Source organism: Cibotium barometz, chromosome 2 (assembly GCF_041138505.1).
Source record: "Cibotium barometz isolate CiBa-2024 chromosome 2, ASM4113850v1, whole genome shotgun sequence".
Lineage (NCBI taxonomy): Eukaryota > Viridiplantae > Streptophyta > Polypodiopsida > Cyatheales > Cibotiaceae > Cibotium > Cibotium barometz.
The window spans coordinates 36,897,737-36,910,955 of NC_141047.1; the positions used below are offsets into that span (position 1 = coordinate 36,897,737).

Below are 13,219 nucleotides of genomic sequence, written 5' to 3' on the forward strand. Positions count from 1 at the left end.
CAAAAAAGCTTCTTTCATCGGGTTTGTGGGTAAAATAAACAAAATGGACTTAACCCTTCTATCACCCAACTGTGGTAGATTGGTTAGCTTATGTAGTTGTTATTTAACACATCCCGAATTCGAATCTCACTCCCATTGGATAGATTATATTTGGTCTCTTGGGATTGTTCCTACAACATTAAAAAAGCTTCTCTCTCTCTCTCTCTCTCTCTCTCTCTCTCTCTCTCTCTCTATATATATATATATATATATATATATATATATATATATATATATATATATGTATGTATGTATGTATGTATGTATGTATGTATGTATGTATGTATTTAATTTTGGCTAAAATTATGGGATGGTTACATCCCATAATTTTAGTTGTTATGGGATGGATCCCATGGTTAGTTGTTTTTCATGATTTATTTTATGTTTGTATGATTGTTTCAAAGTAAACTATGTAACTATGTAGTGTCTTCCGTAGAGAGATGTTATTGCATGTGACATTGAGTATTGTCAATTGCAATAAAAGTTGAGATTATCTTTTCTATCCAAGGGCTAAGCATCATAGCATGTGCCATCAAAATCTTGTCAAATGTGCAACATATAAGCAAAGCTAAAATTAAGTAGAAGGTGAAAGTTTCAAGAAGCAAAGGCAAGGAGAGAGAAGGAGAGAGAAGTTTCAAGCTAAAATTAAGTAGAAGGTGAAAGTTTCAAGCAAAGGCAAGGAGAGAGAAGGAGAGAGAAGAAGAGAGAAGTTTAAAGGGATGGAGTCTTGGGAGGATTGAATCAAGCCCAATAAGGAGGAGGGAAAAGTTGGAACATGTTATGAGAGAGTTGAAAGTCTAGGTGAACATGATCTGCGAGAATCTCTTCCATTCCCACGTGAATATACCGATGGCGATAATGACATTTATCAATATGCCACTGATAGTAAAGAACCCATATTCGTACAAAGGGCTAAGAAAGAAAGTGGGGTGCCAGATAAAAGGGGTGTGTGTGTGTGTGTGTAGAAAAAGCTCCAAGGGAGGTGGCTCTTCCTTGAAATGGAGGGCATAAGAGTCAACAACAAAACAAGGTCACCTAACCCATTTGTAAATGGTAGGGAGTGACAAGAAAAGGCGTGTTGGGGGGGCCAAAGTGGACAAGGCAGCATTGTTTTCTTCCTTTCAGAAGCAGAGCTGTATAGCAACGACATTTTATGCGAGTACACGTGAAGACTTCTCCTCCTCCCAACCTTTGACTACTACCTACCTGCTTTTCACATTACCGACTTGCAATCCTATCTTCTTCTCTATACTATATAAGCATGCTGCCCTAGTTCTGCTGCTTACCATACCATGAATCATCACACCCTCCACCATTGCACCCCACAAGCCTCATTCTGCTTGCTTTCTGCTTATTAAGCATAATCAAACCATGGTTGCCTCCTTTGCCACCACTCATGTCCCTCTCGCAGCCCCTGTTAACAAGCTCTGGCCTGCATTCAAGAATGCAGTGGACATAATAGCACAGAAATGCCCTCAGTTCATTCAAAGCTGTGATCTGCTTCAAGGAGATGGGGGTGTGGGTAGCATCCGGCTTGTCAAGTTTGGACCAGGTTAGTTCTGATATTTCGAGGTTTTGTGAAGCTAATGGTACTCAGGAGCTTAATTAACTCTTTAATTGCAGCATCCGGCCTGGTCACATATGCGAAAGAGGAGATAATTGAGGTTGATGAAGAGAAGATGATCCTGACGTACCTATTACTGGAGGGGGACTTGAAGAAGCAGTTCACTGTGTTCAAGCCTTCCATTAGCCTTGCTGCAGGGACCCAAGAAGGCCATAGCATTGCCACTTGGACGCTGCTGTATGAGGCTGTGGAGGGGCAGGAGCCACAGGTAGAGCTCCTGAACGAAGGTGCCAGAATGTTCTTCAAAATGCTCGAGGCCGCCCTAGCAGAAAAATCCCCCGAGCTTACTCTTACAGAAGAAGCTCCCGCTAACTCTTTGGTAGCATAGCTTCAAAGTCCTTTCCATAAGATCTCGCCCCATAGCTCCCAAGCTAAAGCCTCCTACACAATAAAATATGCACATTGCAATCTAGTTTTGAGAAAATATAGATCTTTTCACCTTAGACTACACCTTGTTCAATTTTTCTTTTTTTCTTTTTTAAAACCTTCTCAAATTGATGGAAGAAAGAAAAATGCCTCTTGAAAATTTTCAAGCTTTGGCTAGAATTAGATTGATGCGTGTAAAACATGTTTTCAAGATTTAGCTAGAATCAGATTACTCTCTGAAGAACATGTATGTTCAAAGTTACAATCTCTATTTGCAAGTCTATTTCAAGGCTTTACACGTGCATATTTGAAGATGATGATGATGGGTCTTTGAACATCATAAAAACTGACCACATATGATCTATATGACAACAGTGAAGTCCGATACTTGCTCCACCAGGGGGAGGGGGTTCAATCTTTTCACACTTCTTGACTCTCGATGTTAGACCACAGTCTAATTGCATGAGAAATCGAGGTGCTCTAGCTACTTCTTATGATACAACAAATGTAAAGGACTTTCCTTGACAAAGTGATAAGTCTCCACATGTTAAGATCCTCCCCCTCAATGACAAAATTTCCTTTTGCAATATGTATAATAGATGATGAAATTAATGCAAAATGGACAACAAATATAAAATTCACTACTCTTTGCTAAAGGCTTTAAATAATAATAAACACAATGACATCCCACACAGTATCATACTCAACCATGAGGAAGCTGAAAGAGTCAGGGGATTCCATAACTTTTTGAACCTCTAATTGCTCAAGAGAGCCTTACAACTCTTCGTTAGAATGAAACTTCTCTACTCAAATTCATATGGAGAGCGAGATAAGGATCAAAAAATAAAAAACTATAATTACATACGTTGACACGCGGCTTGAAGTGGACTTTAGCTGATGTACATTTTTGAAAAAGGAACGATATGGGCTATGGCACTTTACATTAATTATGTTAAATAGTTTCAAAAAGTGAAAGTAGAAGTTCTTCATAGCATGCATTCACAATAACTATTTGAAAGAGGCTAATTTGGGACTCCTAATATTGAGATTTAAATATTCATTCAAGTGGGTGCAAAAAGTATGCACTCCATGTGGCTGAATAAATTCTCAAAATTACATATTTTTCTCATTTAAAAAAATATGAGATATGTGATAAAAGAGAGAAAACGGAGAGACAACTACTCAAAAACATTTGGGATTTTTAAAACAACATCACATAAGTTCTATTTACTAAATGTAGATTTTTAAAAGAAAGCTATTATTTTTCCATATTATGAATGCAAAGGAAATTACATTGCGAGATGACTTACAGGTTTGTAAGAGAAAGCTATTAATTTTTCATATTATGAATGTAAAGGAAATTACAATACAAGAGACGACTTACAGATTTGTAATAACACCCTCCTCCCCCCTTTTCCCCCCCAATTTTGAAATTCAATGAACTTCCCCTTTTCATTCTCTCTCCTCTCACAACTCATGAGGAGAAGACTATCTTATAATTTGAGTACCCTTTGAGCCTCCTCTTACAACTTATAAATTCATAAGGCAATTGTTTCTTAAATGCAAACAATTGATTTGAGTCTTCTCTTACAATTTATAGATTCATAAAGCAATTGTTTCTCAAATGCAAGTATTTTTTTGAAAAGGTATCATTATATATGGATTATATCTAGGATCTAACTTTACACATGGTAAAATCCTCCTAAGCACTACATAAGGATTCTTCCCAATAATATATTTTTGTAGGGTACACCACATGCATATGTTACATTTTCTAATTTTTTGAAGACAAGTCATATTTTTTACCCTTTCTTATACCAAGGTCTTTTAGGTAGACAAGTCATATTTTTTACCCTTTCTCATACCAAGGTCTTTTATAAGTATAACTATGGTATTTACAATGATGTATTTCACTCTTACCCAAGCACATGCATTTAAATTATTTATCCATAGATGAGTTATTTATATCTTATAGTTCCTTCATCAAAATACGTTATCATTGCCACTATTTGAGATGTTTCATATATAAAGGTGATTGTAAAGGAGTTATTATCTTTTTATGTCCTTCAAGTCTCATCTTACAACTCATGACAAGAATATCTTGTACTTTGAGTCTCCTCTTACAACTTATGACAAGAATCTCTTGTCCTTTAAGCTCCTCTTATGCCTTATAATGAGATGGTTTCATAAGTAGATTGTTTTTTAAATGCAAATAATACTTTGATAAAGGACCATCTATTGGAGCCTTATATCAAGGTTCCAATTTTACAAATGAGAAAATCCTCTTGAGCTACACAAAATTCTAGAAGTATTATTCCTAATAACCCCACATACATATGATATATATGTATCAAGACAACAAAATAAGGGTCTATTATCATGGTATAAATATAGATGGGCCAGCATATATACATTTTTTCAAGCTATATATACATGGGTTGGCATATACATTTTTCATAGGTATAGGAAAGTATAGAAACCTTGGACAAAATATAAATGGGTTTGCATATACATTTTTTATACGTATATGAAAGTATGGAAACCTTGGACAAAATATAAATGGGTTTGCATCTACATTTTTTATACGTATATGAAAGTATGGAAACCTTGGACAAAATATAAATGGGTTTGCATATTTTTTTGAGGTATATGAAAGTATAGAACCTTGGGAAAAAAATTTAAATTTTGTATATTATCTACTAACATGTAGTGTATTTTTGGTACTTTTTCCTTTGGAAACCACTCAAAAGCAATGCTTTTAAGCAAATTTACAATGTTTTGCCACAAATTCTCCATGTAAAATAGTATAATAAATTTTGGAGGACATTGTAAAAAATAGCCATTGGGCTAAATGTAGACCTTATTTTTTCCTTGATATGTATCTAAAATATTTATCTATAGATGAATTTTTTCCACCTTATGGAATCCTTCATCAAAATATTTATTGTCGCTATTTGAGATTGTATATATATAAAGGAGTTATTCTTTTTGAGATTTTATATATATAAAGGAGTTATTCTTTTTGTGTCACATCTTCTATCCCCCCCACCCAAGTGAAGAAAGTTTTACATATAAAGGTGAATATAAAGGAGTTATTATTTTTGTGTCACATCTTCTATCCCCCCCACCCAAGTGAAGAAAGTTTTATATATAAAGGTGAATGTAAAGGAATTATTATTTTTGTGTGATCTTGGGTGTATATTCATATACTCTGGTCACATCTGGTGACATACAAGTTGTGCTAAAGTACCACTGCAGTCACAACAATATCAAGTTGTGCTAAAGTACCATTGCAGTCACAACAGATCTGTGTTAAAGGTTACATACATAAATTATATGTTTCCAAGTTTGTGGTTATTATAGGCAAACATATCTTGCAAACTCAAGAATATTATTGGTGAGAAACTACAAAGAACAACTTCCATGCTTGGAAGTTCAGAATGACCAATTTCCTAACGGGTACATGATTTTGGGACTATGTCAAACGAGACAATGAGGAGCGTCCAGAGTCGTCGTCGTCGAAAGAGAATGCCACTCTAGTAGATATAAAGGCATTCAAGGATTGGAACGAAGGTGCAAGGAATTTCATGTATTGGCTTTCAATCAGTGTCACAGACACAATGATAAGACACATACATGATGCTAATACTCCAGCAGTATGGTTGAACCAGGTGTGCAAATGTTCCAGATCAAAACAAAGGCAAGAAAACTATAGCTAAAACAAGAGTTGTATATTGTGGAGAAGAAAAGCATGTCTATCAATGAGTATGTTTTAAAGATCAAGGGCATTATTAAATCTGTTGGGTCTGTCAATATATCGGTGGAAGATAATGAATTAGTGAGAGTCTGTCTAAATGGACTTGGCAAAGTGTACAAGTCATTCAAGACCTCCATTGCAGTCAGGGCAATGTTCCCAACTTTTGCGACTTAGTGTCTATGCTAATCATAGAAGAAAAGTCTCTTGGTGATGAGGACTCTTCTCTTCACAAAGCAAAAACACATCAGAATAAGCCTTCTACTCCAATTCAGGTAGAGGAAAAGATAGATGTCATGGTCGAGGCCAAGGTGGTGGCCAATGTGCCAACCAAACTTATGGACAACAATAGTCTAATGATTCACAACAACAGCTGCAACAATCATACATAGGTGGAAGAGGCCAGTCTAGAGAGACAGGGGAGCTAGAGGGGCCGAGGTGGTTGGCAAAGTAATCAGAGTGAAAATAGCATAGAGTGCTATTATTATGGAAAACCAAGGCACGTGGCAAAGGACTGCTTTAAAAAGAAAAATAATATTAAAAGTGGAAAGTTGCAGAGCAAGGCAACTATGCATCATCTATTAAAAGTGGAAAGTTGCAGAGCAAGGCAACTATGCATCAGAGTGAAAATAGCATAGAGTGCTATTATTATGGAAAACCAAGGCACGTGGCAAAGGACTGCTTTAAAAAGCAAAATGATATTAAAAGTGGAAAGTTGCAGAGCAAGGCAACTATGCATCATCTATTAAACAAGGTGGTGATGACAGAAGTGAGCAATTGTTTGTGATACAATACATGCTCAGTTCCACAACAAGAAATATGTCATGATCTAAGATATATGTATATGGATTCTAGTGCCTCTAACCATATGAACAGTCATGGTGAATGATTTAGAGACATGCAAAAAATGGAAAAACCAGGTTATGTACAAACAGGTGATAATACTACACATTCCATTGCATATGTTGGTAAAGTGCCACTATCTATGCAAGATGGAAAAATGAAGTACTTAGCAGATATACTTCATGTCCTAAATATTACAAAGAACTTAGTTTTTGTTGATGACAGATGGTTGAGCAAGGTCTACAAGTGAGGTTTAATCCTCAAGGATGTTTTGTGGAAGACTTCAAAAATCAGTGTCGCTTGGTTGCAAAGGGTAACAAAAATGGCAAGATGTTTACTTTAGATGTGAACATGCCTGAGGTAAAGGCAACCATGTTTGCATATAAAACAAGTGTCATTTGCAAATATTGACATATGGCATAAGCGCATTGGTCATGTGAATATATAGCAGAGCTAAAGTCTATATAGGCCCAAAATATTATTGCAGGTTTGCCAAAGTTTAAGGTTGATGGTATGCATAAAGTATGTGAAGCATGCTAGCTTCGTAAGTAATCCAAACTTGCTTTTCCATATGAAAAGCATGTCAGTGTAAGGCCATTAGATGTTATATATTCAGATGTATGGGGACCGACCAAGACTACAACAATTTAAGGTTGCAAGTATTACGTTATATTCATTGATGATCACACTAGGAAAGTGTGGGTTTATTTCATAAAAGGAGAAAAGTGAGGCGTTTGTCTTAGATTCAAGCTTTAATTAAGTACATGTTGTCAAGAGAATATTATAAAGAACTTGGTTTCTGTTAATAAAAGATGGTTGAGCAGGGTATACAAGTGAGGTTCAATCCTCAAGGATGTTTTGTGAAAGACTTCAAAAATCAATCCTGGTGTGCGTAAAATTGGTATGCCAAGTTCCTCATCCAAACTTTCTGAACTTGACGACTCATAACCTGTAATGCCAATTCCTTCAACCTTCTTTTTCCCTTTATCCACAGCACTACTCCCAGTGCTCACACTCTCATGTCTCAAGCGTCCTGACCATAGATGTATAGTGCTACTCTCAGACTCTACTGGCCCAGATATAGAAGTAGAACTTGCTTGTGGCAAGTTCACATGCACATCAGCATCAACAGAATCAATGACACCCTCATCCTTTGCCTTGTACCAACTGGCAAGTTCATCAAACACCACATCTTGTGAGATAACCACTTGCCTAGTTTCTGGATTGTAACATTTATATGCCTTGCAATCCTGTGCATACCCAACAAAAATGCACTTTTATGCCTTAGGATCCAACTTCTTCCTTCTTTCATCTGGCACATGCACATAAGCTATGCTACCAAACACTTTGAGGTATCCAATGTCTGGCCTAAAACCTGTAAGATGCATCTCTGGCACGTAATTCCATGTATGGCTGTTGTGGGTGTCTTATTAAGTACATACACCGCTGTGGCACATGCTTCTGCCCAATAATAGTCTGGCATGCTCTTTTCATTGAGCATTTCCCTAGCCACATCACAAATGACTCTATTTTTCCTCTTAGTAACACCATTTTGCTGATGTGTGCACCTGCAAGTTAACTGCCTTCTTATGCCATGCTTTCTTAAGAAATTCTCAAAAGCATGTGAGGTGTATTCACCACCTCCATCTCTCCTCAAACATATTATCCAAGAGCCATATTGCTTCTCTGCAAAAGCTTTTAAGTCCATAAACTTTCCCAACACTTCACTTTTCTCTCTGAGAAAGTAAATCCAAGTCATTCTGCTGAAATCATCAATGAATGTCACATAATAACTAGCTGTCTTTAATGGATGGGTTTTGTGCAAGACCCCATACATCACTATGAACTATCTCAAGTGGCCTGCTACTCATGTTGCCTTCTTTAGGAAATGGCAACCTTGCTTGCTTTCCAAACTGGCAAGCATCACAGACATGCATATTCCCATCATACTTGAATCTAGGCAGCCCACTAACAATGCCTCTTGCTACCTGCATGTTCTTTAACCTTTGTATGTTCACATGTCCAATCCTTTTATGCCACATGTCAATGTCTTGTACCACATTTCGGCTTTTAGAGAACATGGCTGATTTCAATTTAGGAATCCTAGCATCCAACTTAAATAACCTGCCTTCTTTCTTGCCTTTGGCAATGGCTCTACATCCATTTTTGAAATCCTCAATGAAGCAACCATGCTCGTTGAAACGAACCTGTAAACCTTGTTCAACCATTTGACCAACTAAGGCCAAACTTTTTATAATAGAAGGCACATACAAGACATCTACCATCAACTTTGTTTCACCATTGTGCATCACCAATGGTACACTTCCAACATGAGTGATAGCATGCTGGGAATCATCTCTTGTCTCCACATAGCCTTTCACATCCATTGGCTTGATATGTTCAAACCATTCGCCATGACAAGTCATATGGTTTGATGCTCCAGATTCCATATACCAAGTGTCATCACTGTCACCATTTGTCATCATAGATCCCACGACATGTTTCATGGCAAACAAGTGATTTGCGCTGCCATCATTACTGCTTGATGCAAAATTTTCACCATTTGCATAATTTCCACCATGTTGTGCATAATGTCCACCATGTTGTGCTCTACCCCCTCTCAAATCATTTTGTTTGCGGTAACAATCACATGCCATATGACCAAGCTTCCCATAGTAATGGCATTCCACATTTTGCATAGACGTTTGTTGGCCTTGCCAATGTCCTCTTCCACGAGGATTACCTCTGCCTCTCTGAGGTGTATATCCACGACCACCTCTAGCACCATATGAAGGGTGAAAATTCTGTTGTAGTGACCTATCCTGCCATCCACGACCTCGTGATGCAAATCTCCCCCTGCCTCTAAATCCCCTTTTGTGAATAGAAAGCCTGATTCCTGTCATTATCATCATGGCTAGTAGATGCATCATGAAAAGAGTCACTGAGTTTGATTTCCTCAACAAGCAAGAGGAGTGAAACCAACTCATCAAAATCTGGTAAACATGTACTCCAAATAGAGATAGATGTATCAAAAGACTTGTACTCCTTGCCAAGACCACGCAAGGCAATGTCTACCAAATCATCATCAGGCATGGGGGCATTGATAGTTGCCAATGCATCTGCATACTTCTTTATCTCTTGAACATAATCATGAATACTCCTTCCTTTCTGCTTCACATTATGAATCTGTTGTCTCAATTGAGACTTACGAACACTAGTATCTGTATCAAATAGCTTTACCAACGTATCCCATGCATCCTTGGGATTCTCAGCATCATGTATATGTATCAGTATAGCATCTGAGATACATATAGACAGGTAATGCAAAACTTTGCATGCTCTCTCTAACCACTGTTTATGAGCTACAACTTGTTGTTGTGTAGATTATCGGGGTATCCGCACTTGCAACAAGGTTTCAAAATCCTTTTCCTTTCAGAAAACTTTTAGTCCTGTACTTCCATGCCTGGAAGTTCTTTCTATCCAACTTCTCACCCTCAATCTGTACTGGGTTGTCTGACATATTTGTTCAATGCAAATACACCTTCCACACATGTTCAATTCTGTAAATGAGCCTTCCTCAGCTCAACCACACTCTAATAAATGTTCCAGATACTCCAAAGTACTCAACAAACTTCACTGTTGATGTAGAAAATCACTCTGATTGCATTCAAATTAAACTGGCATATGCAGTCCAAAGTACCCTGTTTTGGCATGCTTTCCAAGGCCTCAAATTGCAATGTAGTGGTTCAATCAAATGTGGATAACTTGCATTGACACCTAAACAAGCTCAATGTTGCATATTAACACCAACCAAGGTGCATACATATCAAAAATATCAAATCCCCTTCTCTGTTTTGAGAAGAACCAATAAAACCAGTAGGATAAGTGCTCTAATTTCTTCAATTCTTGTCCAAATTGAGAGACCAGGCATTCATTAGCTTAGCAATGATGTCTACTAACTCCACGTAAAAGGAATTAGACCAATTGTAAAATTTGAGAGAGTAATTAGCCGATTAATGACCCTCTATTTCACTAATCACTGTATATAGCCTATTTAATCAGCTCATAATCAGCTCCAAAAAGCATAATTGCTCCAACCAACCACATAGCAACCTTCTCATCTATGTGTATCACAAAATTGCTAAGACAATTTTGAAGTTAATCAATCACAATACTTGTATTTAGCCTCCACTTTTGAAGATGAGCAAAAACTGCCCTGTTTCTGGACTTCACGCTACGTCGCCTGCTATAGAGGAGGATTGGTGAGTTGGTTGTGGCTATTGATGATATATGTGAGTTGCAACACTCCTAGGCATGCACACAATCCACCAATGTGTTGATTTTTGCAAAAGACGGGCTTCAATGTCATCAACAATTGCCTCTATTCTCTGTTTTTGTGAGGGCTTCAAAACAGTGAGTTTTTGATCACTCAAATGCATCAAACTTGCTCCAAATTCATTGTAGGGCTTGCACATGAGTTGCCAACACATTCCCATTTGCCAAATACATGATTCTTTGTCAGATTTGCAACCATTTGCCTCATACATTCACCACACTCAGGCTTCAATGGAGAGCTTGCAAAACATAAATTTTTCCTTTGCTTTGGGCAACTCAAATCTGATGTTGTTTGTGTTTTTGCACCTGCAATCCGCTCAAGGATGTTTAGTATTCCTTACCCGGTAGGCCAAGCTCTCAGATTTGGTGAAAATAGATGTGCTCCAAGCTTCACAGCTCCAATGGCAAGCTTCACAGCTTCTTCTCCCTCTTCTCTCACTCACTCATAAACCCTAATAGAGAGCACCGGCTCTGATACCATGATGAAAAACAGGAAGAGGGAGAGGAGACACACACACAAGAGCAAACCCTAATGTATTAATCAAGCCCTAACCATAGAGGGAAGACATGTCCCTTCTCACACAATGCATAAAGCCATAATCCATAAGCTACAACACACTACATGTGTTGTGTCCACACACAGCTAACCTAGCTAGTGTCCACACAACTATGACCAGCTGGACGCGGTCATTTATGCCTCACACATGTTACTACCTAACACGCCAGCACATAGTGCAACTGGCACAAGCTGACATCGAGCTGAATCTCAACAGTGAAGAGCAGAGAGGGTTGTCATCCCCGAGTGGTATTGATGGTGAAGATAAGCAGAGAGTGAACTATCGTCTTGATGGTGTAATGTAGTAGAGAGTGGGCTACTATCCCAGCGAGTATTCATGATAAAACGATGATGTCATGTACTGTAGTGGAAAGTGGGTTGTTCTCTCGAGGGTGTGAGCTGAGGAAAAATGCCAAAGTTCTCTATGTAGCAGAGAGGGTTGTTGTCCCATGAGCTAAAGATAAAACGATGATATGCTCTACAATAGTAGAGAGGGCTGTTGTCTCATGAACAGATATATAATGCTGATGTGATCTATGTGGCAGAGATGGCTAATGTCCCATGAACAGATATGTAATGCTAATGTGATCTATGTGGCAGAGAGGGTTGCCATCCCAAAGTGTAGCCAGATGTAAAATGCTGAAGCTTTGTGCCATAGCAGAGCGGGCTACTATTCTCAAGGTGTGGCATGTAGTAGAGAGTGGGCTATTGTCCCAAGGTGTGGCCAATAGTAAATGCTGATGTGCTGGGGCTGACAAGCGATGATGATAAAGCATGTATGGTGTATGCATCGGGTAGCAGCAATAGCAGATGGTGCCTGATATGGTCAAGAAGTGGTAAAATGGTGAAGTGATGAGGCAAAGCTATATATAGTCCCTGGGACTACTGGTCGGCTAGACTAAAGACTATCAGTCCAGCAACAACAACAAAGACACAAAAAAGATGGAAAAACTAATAAATCTAGAAAAATTCCAGATAAAATCCCCTTTTTAGGGTTGGACAAAATGCCATTTTCAGACAGTGTGCGCCCAACTATATGAGCTACCTGATATAGCTATGCCATAACTCTAATGAACCAAAGTGGATGTCACATAGCATAGTGGCATATCATTTACAATCATACCAACCATGCCAATGATGTAAGTGCACAATTGTCATCCTTGCATGTTACCCATATCCACACTAGTTAAGCTTGATATTTCAACACTCCCCCTCAAGATCAACTAGTAGATATGGCATGTTACCCATATCCAAGGTAGTTAAGCTTGATATCTCAACACTCCCCCTCGAGGTCAACTAGTAGATATGGCATGTTACCCATATTCGCACTAGTTGAGCTTAATATCTCAGCACTCCCCCTCAAGCTTAACTCCATTACTCCATACCCTACACTCCAAGTATTCTTTGTACTTGATGATTTTGTGAAGATGTCAACTACTTAACCCTTTGTGCTGACATACACCAAATCCACAACACCTACTAGAACTTTCTTCGTCACAAAGTGATAATGCTTGCTTAACCCTTTATACTGACATACACCAAATCCACATCACCTACTACTAGAGCCTTCTCCCTCATAAAGTGATAATGCACCTCAATTTGCTTCATCCTAGCATGGTACATTGGGTTACTCATCACTAGCTACATGTTTCTCATGTTGTCATAATAAATCACAACCACCCTATCCATGGGCTCATATATG

General features: G+C 38.1%; 1 protein-coding gene across 1 annotated transcript; it reads left to right on the plus strand.

Moving 5' to 3' along the window:
• Positions 1-1,279: 1,279 nt before the first annotated feature.
• On the plus strand, positions 1,280-2,268 carry LOC147641012 (ribonuclease 1-like). The gene is made up of 2 exons (XM_086809506.1): positions 1,280-1,591; positions 1,663-2,268. Exons 1-2 carry the CDS (start codon positions 1,411-1,413, stop codon positions 1,989-1,991), a joined length of 510 nt encoding a protein of 169 aa, XP_086665632.1. The 5' UTR covers positions 1,280-1,410; the 3' UTR covers positions 1,992-2,268.
• The last annotated feature ends 10,951 nt before the right edge of the window (positions 2,269-13,219 follow it).